The 17,725-nt window shown below is 54.8% G+C and overlaps 1 protein-coding gene across 2 annotated transcripts in view; it reads right to left on the reverse strand.

Moving 5' to 3' along the window:
• Positions 1-17,725, reverse strand: part of NAV1 (neuron navigator 1) — a 252,307-nt gene that overhangs the window by 32,698 nt on the left and 201,884 nt on the right. For both annotated transcript variants that reach the window (XM_038748717.1, XM_038748718.1), the window contains 10 exons: positions 12,411-12,549; positions 11,554-11,851; positions 10,198-10,894; positions 8,733-9,176; positions 5,583-5,624; positions 4,789-4,937; positions 2,922-3,092; positions 1,790-1,842; positions 1,001-1,024; positions 806-883 (listed from right to left, as the gene is read on the reverse strand). In XM_038748717.1, coding sequence (XP_038604645.1) covers positions 806-883; positions 1,001-1,024; positions 1,790-1,842; positions 2,922-3,092; positions 4,789-4,937; positions 5,583-5,624; positions 8,733-9,176; positions 10,198-10,894; positions 11,554-11,851; positions 12,411-12,549 — 2,095 coding nt within the window. The remainder of the gene's footprint in view (positions 1-805; positions 884-1,000; positions 1,025-1,789; positions 1,843-2,921; positions 3,093-4,788; positions 4,938-5,582; positions 5,625-8,732; positions 9,177-10,197; positions 10,895-11,553; positions 11,852-12,410; positions 12,550-17,725) is intronic.

Here is a 17,725-nt window from a genome sequence, read left to right on the forward strand (position 1 = left end):
TCTACCAATGACAGGCTGGATCCCATCTCATCACCAAACTTCCTGGGTGGGGATGATTCTTCCCATTTTCCAGGTGAAACACTCAACCCTAGAGAGGCAGAGGGAGAGGGACATGGAGAGAGGGACCTGCCCTGGAGTATCTGATGGCAGAGCTGAAGACCACCTTCTGGACTCCAAGCCGCTGGTTCCCGCTCCTAGATTCAGTGTTGGACTAACTATGGGGAAACTTAATTCCGCCGGGGGAGTCGGTGTTATTTTGGGTACAGCTCCTCCAAGAGGTCTGAGAAGCCCAGTTAGGCCCTCTTTTCCACATCTGTCTCTCCCTTCTGTGTTGTCCATGCACCTGGATCTATAACCTTTGGGTACTGGGCATTTGCCCACAGGCCCCACAACACTTATGCATCTACCTATAAATTAGATATTATAAATTATTTTCTAATATTAATGTCTGTTCCCACCTCTAGACTGTAAGGTCATTATGGGCAGGGAATGTCTACCAACTCTATTGTAGCGTACTCTCCCAAGTGCTTAGTTAGTACAGAGCTCTGCACACAATAAGAGCTCAATAAATGCCACTGACCGATCTTGGAGCCACCGTTCCTAAACCCTGATGTGACATCACCAAACGCTGGAAGTATAGGCCCCACCGCCTCCCCGCTCACAGGGAAGAGCCAGAGACACCCACTGGTCTGGCATCACGGAGCCATTCCCAGCTGGGGGCAGCCAGCTCCGGCTTTCCCTGCTTAGGGTGGCTGGCTGGTGGCCCCTCAGGAGGTCTGGGCCCCCCGGGCCTCGAGGGACTCACGTTGGCAGACAGCTGGGATGTCAGGGTGGCCACCTTCTCCTGCGACGATTCCAGCTCCCGGCGCAGCTTCCGGATTTGCTGTGGGGGCAAGGGATGCTCTGGTTTGTGGGGTAGGGAGGGGCTTGGCGAGGGGTAGAGGGAGAGGAGAAGGGATACTGAGCATTAACCGGGGAGGGATGGGGCAGGTCACCCTACCTCAGACTGCATCCTCTCCTCAGCCTGGAAGAAAGGTGTGCAGAAGGAGACAGAGAGAGACAGAGACAGAAAGAAAGACAGGTGGTTAACCATGGAGGCAAAGTGGCAGGCTGTTCAGTGGGACAGAGGAGGAACTTCAACCAGTGTTATATAGACAGGCAGCAGATGTACAGAAATCCACTCTCCCCCTGGGCCCCCACTTAGCATCCTGTTCAGGGTCCCTCAGTCCAGCTGACAAATCAGGCAGATCTGCCCCCCCAACCAAGCTCAGACCTAGTCCCTTTCTTCAGAGGAGGGTGAGAGGAGTGGAATGGACCCAGGACCTTCTCTTTTCCCACTTGGGTTACCCCCACCCCCACCCCCCAGCCTCTATGTCTCTCACTCCCATCAATCTGCTGGGACCACGGGAGAACCTCTAGCCGGGCTTGTAGCTCCTGGAAGAGACAGGAAGACTGAGGAGCAGGAGGAGCTGGCAATGAGATAAGCAGCAAGGTGGTCCCTACTCCGGCCAGAACACCTTCCTTCCCATTTTCAGGCCAGGTGCTTTAATCTGGTGGCAAAGGGGATCCTGTCCACTTTTCAGAGGGGGAGGTTGATGCCTCAGGAGGGGAACCGGGAACAGAACCCAGGAACCCCAGCCCTCGAGCCTCCTACCCTTCCATGGGGCAAGGCGTAAGCCGGAGAAGAGGCTTATTGCCATCAGGGCCTCATTCAAAGGGGCTTGTGGGCAGGAAGGGAGCCAGGAAGGGCCGGGGTTGGCTGGGGCTGGGGAGGAAAAGGAGTTCTTACCGAGGAGTAGGTGGACGAGGCACTGGAAGCCAAGGACAGCACTGAACCATGAACTGAAACAAAAAGGGAATCCAGAGTTAGTGGGGGTCCCTGTGGGGAGGCTGGTGAGGGGTGCGGTGGGGGAACGGGACGGGAACTGGGGAAGGAGCTGAGATTCTAGGGCAGGAACATGGAGACTGGAGCCACAACTATTATAACAGCTCCCTACTAGGGAGTCAGGCCTGTTTATGGTCCTGGGGGCCAGCCACCAGAATCATAATTGTGGTTTTAATGAAGCGCTGAGTGCCGAACACTGTACTAAGTGCTGGGGTAGACCGAAGACAATCAGATCTGGTACAGTCCCTGTCCCAACTGGGGCTTGCAGGTGAAGGGGGAGGGGGACAGGTATTTGATCCTCATTTTACAGTTGAGGAAACTGAGGTCCAAAGGAGTGAAGTAACTCGCACATACAGGGGTGGAGTGGAATTAGAGCCCAGGTCCTCTGACTCTCGGGCCTGAACTCACTCTTTCTACTAGGCCTCAGGTGGGTGGAGCCTTGCTCCACAGGTTGCTTAAGGGCAGATGTTTGAGGAGGGCCAAAGCCAGTCCTAGCAAGTTTCCCCTTCCTCCCCATCTGGGTCAGGTGGCTTTCCCAGGGAGACACACCCACAATACATAGGATTTGGACCAAGAGAGACCTGCAATAATTGTCCTAAGTTTCGAAACTGTCGCTCATCCCTTAATTCCTCTCCATTCCCCACTCCACCCTTAAGAGGGACCTCATGACCTCAAGCCTCAGTCTTGCCCTGGGGCTAAAGTGAGGCACAGACAGGAGCCTTTATTTTCAGGGTGGTTCCTGCCCTCGTGGTATCCTGGGAATTCTCCTCTGAGAGCCACCCTCCAGGTCAGGGGCACTTCGTTCTGTTCCCCTTAACTCTTCCACCTGCCACCAGTGACAGATGCCCCCAGTCAACACAACGCTCCTTGGAGTCTCTCGCCCTCCCTTTGTTCACGTGCTCTCCCCGGAGGGCTGGGGAGAGGGAGGGAGAGGAGAGGGCTGTTTGGCCCCAGGGAGATGCTACCTAGGGGTGTGGGAGCTGGGGGAGGGACCCGGATGGGGAAGAGCCAGAACCATGCCCGCAGGATGTCTCACCGTCGTCAGAAGGATCTCGGAAGGATCCAGACCGGATCATCCCCTTGGGTCTGTCAGCCAAGGACAAGGTGCTGCCCGTTTGGGAAGTGCTGTAGAGCTCGAAGGCGGCCTCGTGGGTGGGGATGCTGTTGGAGCGGCTGATTCTTGGCGTTGTGGCTGTTGTGGGACTCACTGGAGGTGGGGTAGTGGGGAGGAAGAGGAGGAGGAGGAGATGGCAGGAGCATTAGCGTTCAGGTCTGGGGTGAGCTGGAGCAGCAGGAGCTTGGGGAGGTGATAGGTAAAAGGACAGGAGGACCTCGGGGGGTGGGGCCCAGAGGGAGGAAGGATTGATGGCCCGGATTTGGAGGGCTGTCTGGAGCAGCCTCCTGCAGCCCCATCAGAGAGCATGCCAAACCCTGGCCACCGGCAGAGGAAAATGGCCGGTCTGTGCCAATGAGGGCTGCTGGCCTGCCATGGGGATGACTTGCCTAACTGTTGAGGTCCCGGGACCCTGACCCCAGGAGGACAACAAGAGGGGAGGAGAACGTGGAGGAAGAGGTGGACTCTGTCACCAGGGATGCAAGATGGGGAAAGAATGCTACTGCGGTGAAGAAGTCATTTATTGTACCAGGGGAACAGTTTGGGGTTTCAGTTGGGATTTCCCTAAAGCGCCATCTCTCTTGAGCTGCATTTCCCACCCAAAGTGGTCAATTATATGGACCACAGGAAGCATCATCCAGAAAGTTGGAAACAGCTGAGGAAAGACATCAGGTTACCTGCCCGCCCACTCGTCATGGCCAGAGGCCTGGCTCAGCTAGCAATGCCCAGGCCGTTGGGTTAGCTGTTCCATGGCAACATTACCCAACCTTCAAGCTGGTAGGACCTTGGGCCCATCCCCTTCTTCCAGGCAGGACTGCCTCTGATCCAGCTTAGACAACTGACAATCTGTCTGCCCATCCCATTTGGGAAGACCTCCACAGGAGATCCCATCCCTTCCTGGATAATCTATCCCAGAACCCAACACCTCCTCCAACCAAGAACCGCTTGCTTTTAACTAAGCCCAATCCCTCCGGCGTGTGTCTCTGGACAACTGCCTTCAGATGCTGAAGCCTTCCCAGATGTGTGCACGCCCAAGCTGTCCACTGCCAAGCCATTGCTGGCTGCTCTTCCCTGCTCCGCCAGCTTCCATGTGGGCTCGATGGACTGATCTGCCGAGCCTGCTCCCCACCTAGCAGCCACTCCCTGACTGCCTGATACCAGGCCAGTTTTAACCAGCTTCCCGCCAGGGTGAGGAGTGGCCCTGCATACCCTCAATGGGAAGTACCTTTTCTTCTCCCTGCAGCTCCCTCCCTCTCTCCTGAGAGAGACTGAGTCACATCCTCCACCCCACATCCCCTATTCTGGGCATAGGTCCGTGGGCCGGGTGGGTTCTGGATTCCTCTTTGCTAAGGGCATCAGGATGGGTCTGGCCCAGATAGAGGGGCCAGAAAGGCAGGAAGCTGGGCTTCTGGATGTGGGGGCCGGGGCTAGGCCCCGTCCTGTCAGCTGGCCACCCTACCTGCCGGGCCCTAGGGACAGTAGATCAGGGATTGCTGGGCACTTTCTACTTGACAGGGATGTCAAGTAGATGTCAATTTTCTTGCCTCAGCCTGCCCCTGGGTCTGCCTCTGGGTACTGCCAGGAATGGGTGTCTACAATATCTCCCAGTAGCCCTTCTCTGCAGACAGCACATGAGGCTCTCTGGGGCTAGTCGACATTTGCCTTCAGCCTGCCCTCCAGCCCTCCTCCAGCCTTCCAGCCCATCCTTTGGTGGAGCCAGGAAAGGAGATCAGGGGTCTCCCTGCCTCCGACCATGCTCTCTCCCAGGCCACGGCTGGGGAATACTGACCTATGTTGGTTAGTTGGCTCTTCCCACCCAGTGACATGGAGAGAGCTGGGGGCGAGGGCAGCTCTGATGGGTCATCGGCCTCAGGCAGTCCCCCGATGGTGTGGGAATGCCGTCGTTCCTTGGCCTCCTCCTGGGATTGAAGCTGATATCTGTGAGAGGGGGAGAGAGGTGCTGCATGTAAGGTGCTCAGAGTCGGACCGAGATCAGGGCCAGGGAAAGTGGGCACAGGCAGGGCCCTAGCACCCCCAAACCTCTGATGGGCCCAGACACCCAGTCTGTAAGGTAGTCCTCCAGGGGCAGGAGTTGGAAGAGGGTGGAGAGACACATACACCCGGGCTTACTCCCACTGTCCATTAGACATAATGGACATAATCCAGACAGAAGGTGGGGGACTCAATTGCAGTTAGCCCCTCAGAGGTCAGTTCTAGACTTCAGTTGGCCAGGCCCAACCCCGGCTCCCCTGGGTGCAGGGGCGGGGATGGAACCAAAGGCCTGTCTCATTAGCAAGTGTCGGGGGGGGGGGGGGGGGGGAGTGCGTGTGTGTGTGTGTGCGTGTGTGCGTGTGTGTGTGTGTGTGTGTGTGTTTGTGTGTCTGCATGCATGCATGTGTGTCCCCGTCCATCCTAGCCCTGGCTCCGCCAGCAAAGGCTTGGCAGTAAGACCAGTGACTTGAGGGTGAGTGGGGCTCCAAGTTGAGGATTTGCTGTGCTGTACTCGGGGCTCAGGGTCTAGTGGAGGACAGAGCCTAGAGGCCAGGGACATGAGAGAGAAGGGAAACGGCGAGAGGATGTTACCTTAGCCCCTTCTTGGGAAGAGTGTTTCGATCCCGCTGGTTACTGTGGGGGTGAGAGCAAAGATGTCAAACATGGTTGTCAGGTGGGCCACGTTTTGGGCCTGACAAAGGCATGGTGGGGGTGCTGAGGAATCCCTCCAGAGGTCAGGTCTCTTATTGCCCTGGAGAGGCCCAGAAAATTCTCCAGCCTGTGGAACCATGAGTCACTTCCTTTTCTAGTTCAGGAATAGCTCATGGAGGCTGCCAGGCTGACCAGCAGAGGTAGAGACCACAGGTTCCAGGGAGCTCTGGATCAGCTGATCAGATGGCTCTATTTGAGCGGGTCTATGGGGTACCACACTTTAGATTCTTGCAGCCCAGTTTGGATTCTTTAGCCCCTCTTTCTGGCCCTTAATCCTTACCCACTTCTTCCGTTTTGCTCTTTCCAACTGCATGCTTCAATCAATGCCACCTATCCACCCACTCTGAACTCCCCATCATCTGCACACATGACCCTAGGCCCTAGAACATCTCTCTGCCTGCTTAGAGAGCAGCCCACTGGGCCCTGCAGCTCTCAGGTGCCCCTGCAGAGCTCAATGACTGTGTACCCTGAAAGCCCAGAGGCTCCTCACACCATACAGCGGAGGCAGACGACACAGGCCCCTAGACACAGCAGGTTGCTGGATGGTTTGGAGATGGGGGAGTCTTTTTTAATGGTATTTGTTAAGCTCTTACTATGTGTCAAAGACTGTTCTAAGCACTGGGGTAGGTACATTTCAATTGGCCTGAAATGCCCTCCCTCCACACATCCGCCAAGCTAGCTCTCTTCCTCCCTTCAAAGCCCTACTGAGAGCTCACCTCCTCCAGGAGGCCTTCCCAGACTGAGCCCCCTTTTTCCTCTCCTCCTCCCCATCCCCCCACCCTACCTTCTTCCCCTCCTCACAGCACTTGCATATATATTTGTACAGATTTACTACTCTATTTATTTTACTGGTACATATTTACTATTCTATTTATTTTGTTAATGAGGTGCTTATAGCTTTAATCCTATTTGTTCTGACGATTTTGACAACTGTCTACACGTTTTGTTTTGTTGCCTGTCTCCCCCCTTCTAGACTGTGAGCCCGTTGTTGGGTAGGGACCGTCTCTATATGTTCCCGACTTGTACTTCCCAAGTGCTTAGTACAGTGCTCTGCACACAGTAAGCACTCAATAAATACGATTGAATGAATGAATGAATGAATTAGGTTAGACACAGTCGCTGTCCCACATGGGGCTCAGAGGCAAAAAAGGAGGGAGAACAGGTATTGAATCCCCATTTTACAGTTGAGGAAACTGAGGCACAGAGAAGTCAAGTGACTTGTCCAAGGTCACAAAGCAAGCAACTGGCAGAGCTGGAAATAGAACCCAGGTCCACTGACTTCAAAGCCTGAGCCCTTTCCCCTAGGCTACACTGCTTCTCCTGGGGGTACCAGGGGCCAGCAGGGCAGGGCATGGGGTCCTGTCAGTGGGGCTGGGAAGGCGAAGACAACTCTCTCCTCGACCCCCTCCAGTCTGGCTTCCGTCCCCTTCATTCCACGGAAACTGCCCTCTCAAAGGTCACCAATGACCTCCTGCTTGCCAAATCCAACGGCTCATATTCTGTCCTAATCCTCCTCGACCTCTCGGCTGCCTTTGACACTGTGGCCCACCCCCTTCTCCTCAACACACTATCTGACCTTGGCTTCACAGACTCCATCCTCTCCTGGTTCTCCTCTTATCTCTCCGGTCGTTCTTTCTCAGTCTCTTTTGCAGGCTCCTCCTCCCCCTCCCATCCCCTTATTGTTGGGGTTCCCCAAGGTTCAGTGCTTGGTCCCCTTCTGTTCTCAATCTACACTCACTCCCTTGGTGACCTCATCCGCTCCCACGGCTTCAACTATCATCTCTACGCTGATGACACCCAGATCTACATCTCTGCCCCTGCTCTCTCCCCCTCCCTCCAGGCTCGCATCTCCTCCTGCCTTCAGGACATCTCCATCTGGATGTCCGCCCGCCACCTAAAGCTCAACATGTCGAAGACTGAGCTCCTTGTCTTCCCTCCCAAACCTTGTCCTCTCCCTGACTTTCCCATCTCTGTTGACGGCACTACCATCCTTCCCGTCTCACAAGCCCGCAACCTTGGTGTCATCCTCGACTCCGCTCTCTCATTCACCCCTCACATCCAAGCCGTCACCAAAACCTGCCGGTCTCAGCTCCGCAACATTGCCAAGATCCGCCCTTTCCTCTCCATCCAAACCGCTACCCTGCTCATTCAAGCTCTCATCCTATCCCGTCTGGACTACTGCACCAGCCTTCTCTCTGATCTCCCATCCTCGTGTCTCTCTCCACTTCAATCCATACTTCATGCTGCTGCCCGGATTATCTTTGTCCAGAAACGCTCTGGGCATATTACTCCCCTCCTCAAAAATCTCCAGTGGCTACCGATCAATCTGCGCATCAGGCAGAAACTCCTCACCCTGGGCTTCAAGGCTCTCCATCACCTCGCCCCCTCCTACCTCACCTCCCTTCTCTCCTTCTATTGCCCAGCCCACAACCTCCGCTCCTCCACCGCTAATCTCCTCACTGTACCTCGTTCTCGCCTCTCCTGCCGTCGACCCCCAGCCCACGTCATCTCCCGGGCCTGGAATGCCCTCCCTCTGCCCCTCCGCCAAGCTAGCTCTCTTCCTCCCTTCAAGGCCCTGCTGAGAGCTCACCTCCTCCAGGAGGCCTTCCCAGACTGAGCCCCTTCCTTCCTCTCCCCCTCGTCCCCCTCTCCATCCCCCCATCTTACCTCCTTCCCTTCCCCACAGCACCTGTATATATGTATATATGGTTGTACATATTTATTACTCTATTTATTTATTTATTTTACTTGTACATTTCTATCCTATTTATTTTATTTTGTTGGTATGTTTGGTTCTGTTCTCTGTCTCCCCCTTTTAGACTGTGAGCCCACTGTTGGGTAGGGACTGTCTCTATGTGTTGCCAATTTGTACTTCCCAAGCACTTAGTTCAGTGCTCTGCACATAGTAAGCGCTCAATAAATACGATTGATTGATTGATTGATTGATTAAGAGTGAAGAAGAGCCCCTGGGGCGGTCGGGGAAGGACTCGGGCAGTGGGGAGTCCCCCTGCCCATCCCACCCCCACTTACCTGTCCAGCTGCCCGGCTCTCGGGCTCCCGCTCCAGGCCACCTCTGCCACCTCTTCTTCCGGAGGGGCAGGCGGGGCAGTGGGCGGGGCAGGAGGTGGGACACCCCCAGGGAAGGCACTGGGCAGGCTCATGGGCATCTGGAGAGATTCCATGCTCCTGTGCAGGCCCGAGAGCTTGTGGTACATGCGGGGCTCCTTAGGAACACTGAAGCCCCCCATGAGCTCCAGGCCCTGGGAGAAGCTGGCTGAGTTGATGTTGAGGACGGGGGCAGGGCTGGGGGTAAAACAGGAGGGGAGGTGGCTGGCTGCCCCGGAGCCCGTCGTGTGCAGCTCCTGGATCTTGGGGGCGTGGAGGTCGCTGCAGGATGGCAGGTCCAGGCTGTTGGAGTTGACCTTGTCCAGGTTGGCCAGTGAGGGTGGCTTAATGAAGCTCTTGGCTGTGGTCCTAGAGGAAGCAAGGGATGAGGGAGGGGTCCAGGGTGGGACTGGGGGGCACGCAGTGCTGGAAGAAGAGGGATGGACGCAGGGGGAAGGAGGGTGATGGGGCAGGGTAATGCTGTGGGCAGGGTGTGCCCGCCTCTTCTCCATCACCTCTGCCCAACCCCTGCCACTCAGGTATCAAGCCTGGGGCCTCTTATGCTCCGGTTCCGAGCCCAGAGATCTGGTTGTTTCTAGGGCACAGGAGGCAATGGGGGCTCGCTTGCCCCCTCCGCTCTTTCCCTCCTCCCCTCTTGCCTTCCCACCTCTGTGCTGGGGGGCTCGGGAGCAGGGTTGTCCCAAGGAGGAGGCAGTGAAAGCACTTCCTACAAAGGGGGAGGGAGGGTCCTGAGATCAATGGACTGGCCCTCAGAACTTCCAGTTTTGGTCACCCAAGGGCAAACTGTTTCCACCCGAAGCACCTACTCAGGGAGAAGCTCACATGCATGGGTGCATGGAAAAACAAATGAACAAACTCTCTCTCTCTGTCTCCCCCTTCCCCCCCGCCCCATTAGGGAGCGAGGAAGGTGGGGACAGACGGAACCACTTTCTGAGGGTTTCTGTCCCCTAACAGTCAGGTGAGGTCATGGGGGAGCAGAAGTGCCTGACTCTTCTTTCCCTTTCATTTGAGCCCAAGGATGAATCTGGCCCAGCCTGGGCTGCCATTACACTCTGCTGCATGCCCACAGGGACCTGGACCCAACCTTTAGTTTTGGCCCTGTTGTTGGGCCTTTGGAAGAACTTCCTGGACTCTTGATTGTTCCAGCCCTGGGAAGGGACAGGGCAGTGAACAGATGTTCTCAAATCAGCTTCTGGGCAAAACTGTAAGAGGAGGAGTGGGTCGTATCCCCCGAGGAGCTAAGGGCAATGGAGCCTGGCCTGGGGCTGGGGGATGAACGAGATGACCCTTGAGCATCCCAGAATGCCTAGAGATGGGCTGGAGGGATGGACCCGCTGAGGGAGAAATGGGAGACTTTAGGCCCTGGTACCTGAGCGGGGTTGGAGGCAGCTCAGCCCCCTTAGGGCTGGCCGGGAGGCCGGCCTGGCTCTTGGAGATGCTCTCTGGAGAACCTACGCTCTTCAGCGAGAGGCAGTCCGCATCCAGGGCCACTGCTTTGGCCTTGGCCTTCTCCTTCTCCCGGTCCGTCTGGTTCACTGGGGCGGGCGGGGCCCGCCCACCCCCAACTTTGGCCGGCTCCTTCAGGCGTGAGGCTGGGAGGCCTCCTCCGGACTTGGTGCTGAGGGCGCTGGGGTCGATGCTGCTGCTGACAGGGCGGGCCCCCCCCCGGCCCCCGGTCACGCTCATGGCGCTGGACTTGGCCGGTCGGGGCAGGCTACGGTACTGGATGTTGGAGCGGGCCCCGGGAGCCAGGAACCCAGGCTCCCCAGCGTTGGACACATCCAGGCTGGTCTTGCGCCCATTGCTGGGCTTCACTGGAATGCCCGACGTCTTCTGGAGCTTGCCGAGGGTGGCCGAGCCACCTGCCTGCATCACCGTGGCTGTGCCCGTGGCGGGGGGTGGCTTCTTGTAGCCGAAGGAGCCCGAGGCGGAAGGGCGGGCGATGCCTGAAGGAGGCTTCTTGGCATCCGCCGGGCGGTCCCGGCCCGCGTCTGAAGAGGAGCGCTGCAGGCCTGCGTTCTTCACTGACAGTTTCCCCTTGTCCGGGGCCTTCCCTTCAGGCTTGCCTGCCAGGGAGAGAGGGCAGAGTGACCTGAGCCCCGGGGGGAGCGGGGCCACAGCTGCGGGGATCATGGGGAGGGAAGCAGTCAGCCTCTGTTCGACTTGCCACCTTCCCAAGACTCAGTTGGTCCCGGGTGTCCCTAGAATTTGGCTTAGAGGGGGCACGAGGCGGAGCAGAGGTGGGGGTCCTGCCTGTCAGCAATACACCTGGGGGAGGGTGGAATGGGGGAGTTTGGGTTGCCCTCAGCAGACCTCTTCCTCCTGAGGGCAACCCTGCCCCTATGGGGTCCTAAGGTCTGGGTTGACCTGGAGCCAAGCTAGGCTTCTGGGGCTTCTGCAGGAAGTCAGGCTTGCTCAGGGAAGGCCCAAGCGGGCCCAGACGGCCCGAGACCAAACAGGTTTGGGCAGCAGAGCTGTGCGTTCCCTGCCCCTGGGCTTCCAACTCCCTGGCCAGTTGGCCGCAGCCCGTGCGTGAGCTCCAGGGATGACACAGTGGTGAGAAGAGGCTCATGTGAAGGTTGGGGTGTGAGAGTACCAAGTGCACCCAGCCCGGGGGAGTTGCTGGACTTGGGGCTGAGATTTGCTGAGCCAGAGAGGGAAAACAATGTGGCCTGGCCCCAGGGCCCCTCCTCTGTCATTCTCTTCCCTCCCACTCCTGACTCACCTGCTACCTTGAGCGGGTTCTGGGCCGTGTGGGTGATGGGGGAGGTGACGGCCACGGGAGGAGTCTTGCCCTTCTTCAGGGAGCCGGGCGGCCCCAGGCTGACGGGCTTCCTCAGCTCCCCACCTTTGGGGGAGTCCTCGCAGCTCTCGGGCCGCTCCCGCCGCCACTTGGAGGCTCCGGGCTCCATCTTGAGGCTGCCACTGTCGTACTCCAGTTTCCTGGGAGCCTTCTCCTCCGCCTCACTGAACCAGCTGAGCCCGCTCTCTACCAGTGAGCGTTTCTCCGAGTCGGTGCGCAGCTGTTGGGAGACGGGGGAGAGGGTAGGAGAGCACAGGAGCCAGTGAGCGGCACCAGCTGGCCCAAGACCCTGCCTTCCACCGGGGCTCTGGGATGCCGGGAGGAACCGGGTCATGGTGACGGCTGGCCTCCTTGGCATCCAATCAATCAATGCTATTTACTGAGCACTTCCTGTGTGCGGAGCACTGAACCAAGAGCTTCGGAGCATGCAATACAACAGAGTAGGTAAGACACAGTCCCTTCCCTCAAGGAGCTGATGTATTATAGGGGGAAACAGACATTCAAATAAATTATAGCTGGATTTATACTAAGGGCTGTGGGTCCAGGAGTGGGGTGAATACCAAGTGCTTTCGGGAATGAACCCAAGTGCAGAGGTAACACAAAAAATGTGGAGTGAGGACTTATCCCTACAGAAGCAGCGTGGCTTAGTGGCCCGGGGCTCAAGTGAAGGCAGCGTGGGAGGGAGGCCAGCACTGCCCAGCCTGGTGTCTGACTGGCCTCGGGAACTCTAGCCTTCTGGCGGTACCTGGCTCGAACAGGGGCTTGGCAGACAGACGTACCACTACGGTGGAGTTCCTCCGGGAAGCCGTTGGGGTGGAAGGGAGAGAGTTGAGTGAAGAGCTGGCATTGAACTCCTCTGAGCTGAGGTTGTCCGAGGCATCGCTGAGCCCGCTGCTGATGGAGCTGCTTTCATCCCAGCTGCAACGACAATGAGGGGACAGTGCCTGGACAGTTAGAGAGGAGGCCAGCAGGAGAAGACACTCTGCTCCAGACCAAGATCAGGCAGGTGGGGAGCCAAAGGGCCTGGAGGCCCTTCCACCAAGGCCTCTGGCTGATCACTTAACAGCTCTGAGCTCCAGGATCCCTCGGGAGTCCCCACAGGGGGTCCCTAGGGCCAGGGGGACCCCTTCCTTCCTGGCCAACACTAGAGGGGTGGAGTGTGAGCAGAAGTGTTGGGGTTTGCAAGGGGGCTCTGGAGGGTAGGGTGGTCTCCTCCGGCCATCCCTACCCTGGGAGAGAGAAGTCCAGTGACTTGACCACATTTAAGATGCAAGGAAAAGTTGCAGCCTTATTGTCTGAAAGCGACCCTCTCTGAAGCAGAAGGGAATCAGAGGACCAAATGCTAATGAAAAGCTATGTGTTTTCTTTCAGCAGGGTTAATTTTTAGCCTGTATCTTGCTGAATCTTCTTGGTATCCTTGCTTCTCTAAGAAATAAGCCTCTCACAGGCTGGGGATTGGGTTCCCTCCCCAGAGCTTATCTCAGTGACTCAAATTGTTAAGGGCTTAATAAGTGCCACCAATTTATGTTTTGTGGGTTGGTTGATGCTAAGGACAGAGGTACCTAAGGTGTTCAGACTTTCCAGAAAACAGATGTTCCATAAAGACAAGATCTTAGTCTTTAATTACAAGTGGAGCTTGGGAACACTATCATGGGTACTGGACTATGAATCTCAGCTCCTTAGGCCCCCGAAGCTCCAGCTTCTGTGGCTTTGTGACTGAGGGAATGAGGGAATGAAGGAATGAGGGAAGGAGGGATGGAGGGAAGGAGAGAGAGACAAAGAGATGGAGAGAAGGAGGCAGAGAGGTGAGGGGAAGTGAGGGGGAGGAATAAAGTGGGAAGGAAAGAGACAGGGGAGAGACAGAGAAACAGAGAGGACAGATACAGAGACTCTCTGTGTGTCTCTCTCGGGACAGAGCAACAGAAGAGTGACAGGTTGCCTTTGTTTTGCCTCCCAAGGTTCTCCACAGCAGGCAAATCTAGGGTCTGACTCCAAACCCCATTTCCACATTCTTCATGCTCACTGAACTTACAGCTCTCACAGCCATTGGATATGCCACCTGTAAGCTAAGACTCTCTCCAATCCCAACATTTGAGCACCTCTTTAGAACTCTTCTGGTGCATGGGCTTTCCGAGATTGGAAGCCAACCAGAGAGAGGGATTTTCCAGTTTAGTTATCCTCTAATTCTCTCCTCGACCCCCTCCATTCCATGGAAACTGTTCTCTCAAAGGTCAGCAGTGATCTCCTTTTTGCAAAATTCAACAGCCTCCACTCCATCCTAATCCTCCTCATCTTCTCAGTTGCCTTCAATCCTGTGGACCATCACCGTCTCCTGGAAACATCATCTAACCTTGGCTTCCCTGACACCATCCTCTCCTGGGTGTCTTCCTCTCTCTCTGGCTGCTCCTTCTCAGACTCTTTTGCAGGCTCCTCCTCTGCCTTCCACTCTAACTCAAGGCTCAGCTCTGGCTCCCCTTTGGAAAGAACGACATAGGGGAGACTTCAGCAGAGAACCGAGGTAAAGTTTGCTGAACCTCGGCCCAGACTGACTAGCAGGGAGAAACTTGTGGGCCCATCTCGGCCCCTTCTCAGCCGGGCAGACCTGAGCAGTTAGGGAGTCTGGGTGCAACCCCTGATTGTGGCTTGAGCCATTTTCCTCCCTTTGCAGTTGGAGATCCTTGGGCAGTGCCAATGGCAACAGATGCTGCAGACAAAACCAGCATCCTGTCCTGCCGTCTATGACGTTCCCACTGGCCAGAATGCTTTTGCCCCTTCCTACGAGTCCTTCCCAAAACACACTCCTTCCAAGAGCTCCTTCCCCTTTCTTGGGTTCCTTAACTCCCCTAAAGATGGCTAGAAAATGGATGGATTCCACTTGGACCCCGGCCTCTCCGTTCCACTTCATCTCTGGGTTTTCTCCATCACATCCATATGCTTCCCCATCCTGCCCTGTCCTGGGCCCACCTCTCCTCCATGTCTGCCACTGTACTGTCACCCAGGGTGGAAACTATCAGTTTCAGAATAGTGGTAGATGGGGATGCCAATTGTTGCCAATTTGTACTTCCCAAGCACTTAGTACAGTGCTCTGCACATAGTAAGCGCTCAATAAATACGATTGATGATGATGATGCCCCAAAGGGTTGGGTCTGCTGGCAGCCTAGACTGGTGGCTTGGGAGAGCAGCCAGAGTTGGTGCCAGGCAGAAGTTGCACTGTGGTTTCTTCAAGTGTGCGTGTGTGAGTCACGCTATCAGAATGGGGGCATGTGGTTCTATATACATGAGAGCACATGAGCTCATACATATTGTACCCAGAACCCTAATCTCTCCATCTGTCCCCAAAAGAACACCACCGAAACCATTCTAGATTGATAGATGTTAACTCGACTTTCCAAAACCATCCACCTCCCTCAGGAGCCCATTCCTATATAAGATGGGTCTGACAGGTTTTGTTTTGTTTTGATGGTATTTAGCACTTACTATGTTTCAGGCACTGTCCTAAGCATTGGGGTACAAAAAGCTAATCAGGCTGTACACAGTCCTTGTCCCACACAGGCCTCAGAGCCTTAATCTTTGTGTTATAGATGAGGTAACTGAGGAACAGAGAAATGACTTGCCCAAGGTCACACAGCAGACAAGTGGTGAAGCCAGGATTAGAACCCAGGTCCTCTGACTCTCAGGCCTGAGCTCTATCCACTAGACAACACTTCTTCTCCAGCAGACAAGTGGTGAAACAGTTTTTCCTGAAAACCTCCTCGTCCTCCTCGCACTTTTACTTTATGATTTAAAAATAACAATGATAATAATTAGGTTATTTGTTAAGAGCTTACTATATGCTAAGCACTGTATTAAGTGCTAGGGGTAAATACAAGATAATCAGGTTGGACACCATCCCTGTCCCACATGGGGTTCACAGTCTAGGTAGGAGGGAAAAGGATTTAATCCCCATTTTACAGATGAGGAAATTGAGGCACAGAGAAGTGAACTGACTTGCTCAAGGTCACATAGCAGACACCTGGCAGAGCCAGGATTAGAATCTAAATCCTCTGACACCCAGGCCCTTGCTCTTTCCACTCAACCATGCTTCTGCTCTCACGGAGATTAGGATTTCCTCCCAATCAACTTGAGCTGAAAAAGAGTTGCTCTGAAACTTCCTAGGATAACCCACACTTCACATGTTTGCTTGAAACCTTTTCAGTCACCACTGAGTTCCCTGTCCTAAGATAATGACTCTGAGGCCTCTTAAACTTATGGTGGAGGGGTGTCCCTACAAGACTTTCACCAGTTTGTTCCCCTCCTCGGACCCTTTTCCCCAATTTTCTACATTTTGTTCAAGTGACGGAGCACATGCCTGACCATGTTCCTTCAAAGAGACCCCAAGTTCAAGGCCAGCTCTCACATCTATCTATTTGAGGGTGTACCTGTGTATTCGTGTGTGAGAATAAGGGTGGGCATGCATTGTGCACATGTGTTGTGCATTTAATAATACAGCATTTATTTATTTTACTTGTACATATTTATTCTACTTATTTTATTTTGTTACTATGTTTTGTTTTGTTCTCTGTCTCCCCCTTCTAGACTGTGAGTCCACTGTTGGGTAGGGACCGTCTCTATATGTTGCCAACTTGTACTTCCCAAGCACTTAGTACGGTGCTCTGCACACAGTAAGCGCTCAATAAATACGATTGAATGAATTGGGCTCTTGGCGGCAGGCTTGCACTGGGGTATGTCTACTTGAGTGAGGGAGAGTGAGCATTGAGGAGGCTGAGAATTTTTTTTGAGTGTGAATTAGCTGGTGCCTGGCCAATTTTTCCTTTTTGACTGATTTTCCGTTTTATAAAGGAACAACGGTCAGACAGCCGAGCCATCCGAATGTCTGGCCCAGGTTTCAGCGGGGCTTATTTTCACTCATTTGCTGGGAAGAGGTGAGGGGGCGGCTGCGGCTTTTGGCTCATATTCTTTGCTGTGATTTATCCAGACACGGCGAGAGGGATGGAGGGGAGAGCAAGCCTAATTCACTGTTATTTGGACTTGGGAAACCATGAGTTATTACCATTAGTACTTTTCACTCTTAAATTTCCTTGCTTTCGAGCCTTTGAGCATGTTTGCTATTAATACTCACAGATGGGCTAGGCCAAGACCACCCGCTCATCCCCCTGCCCATTTCTCAGTCCGGGAAACCAGAATGTGGGGGAACGGAAGATGTCCCAGCTCTGTGCCCCGTCAGCTCCAACTGGGCGGGGTCCGGGGTTTGGGAGGAGACTGTCAGCCAAGGAATCCCTCTGTGCTCTCTCCAGCCAGGGGCGGAGGAGGTGCAACTGCAGCCTGGGATTGTCAACCCTAGCACACTGCCTGGGAAAAGCTATGGGAAGGGGTGGAGGGATGGAGAGTCAGGGTCGTCCCCCTCACTGAGAGCTGGGAAGTCTGCTTACAGAGACAGATGGGAGGATGGGAAGGGGGTACCATGAGCCTCAGGAGTTAATAATAATGATGATAATAATTGTGCTATTTCTTAAGCACTATGTGTCAAGCACATTGGGGTAGATACAAGCCTATTGTGTTTACTGAGTGCTTACCCTGCATAGAACACTATATTAAGCACTTGGGAGAGTACATTATAGCAATAAACAAACACATCCCCTGCCCACAATGAGCTTACAGTCTAGAGAAAGAAGTTGAACACAGTTCCTGTCCTGCCTGGGGCTTACAGTCGGAGGGGGACGGAGGCTTCAACTATCATCTCTATGCGGATGACACCCATATCTATTTCTCGTCTCCTGTCCTCTCTCCTTCCCTCCAGGCTCGCATCTCCTCCTGACTTCAGGACATCTCTACTTGGATGTCCTTCTGCCACCTAAAACTCAACATGTCCAAGACAGAGCTCCCTCTCTTCCCTCCCAAACCCTGTCCTTTCCCTGACTTTCCTGTCATTGTGGATGGCACAACCATCCTTCCCATCTCACAAGCCTGCAACCGTGGTGTCATCCTCAACTCCGCTCTCTCTTTCAACTCACATATCCAATCTGTCACCAATGCCTGCCGGTCTCATCTTCACCAAGATCTGCCCTTTCCTCTCCATCCAAACTGTTACCACATT

The sequence above is a fragment of the Tachyglossus aculeatus genome, chromosome 7 (genome assembly GCF_015852505.1).
Source record: "Tachyglossus aculeatus isolate mTacAcu1 chromosome 7, mTacAcu1.pri, whole genome shotgun sequence".
NCBI classification, from domain to species: Eukaryota; Metazoa; Chordata; class Mammalia; order Monotremata; family Tachyglossidae; genus Tachyglossus; species Tachyglossus aculeatus.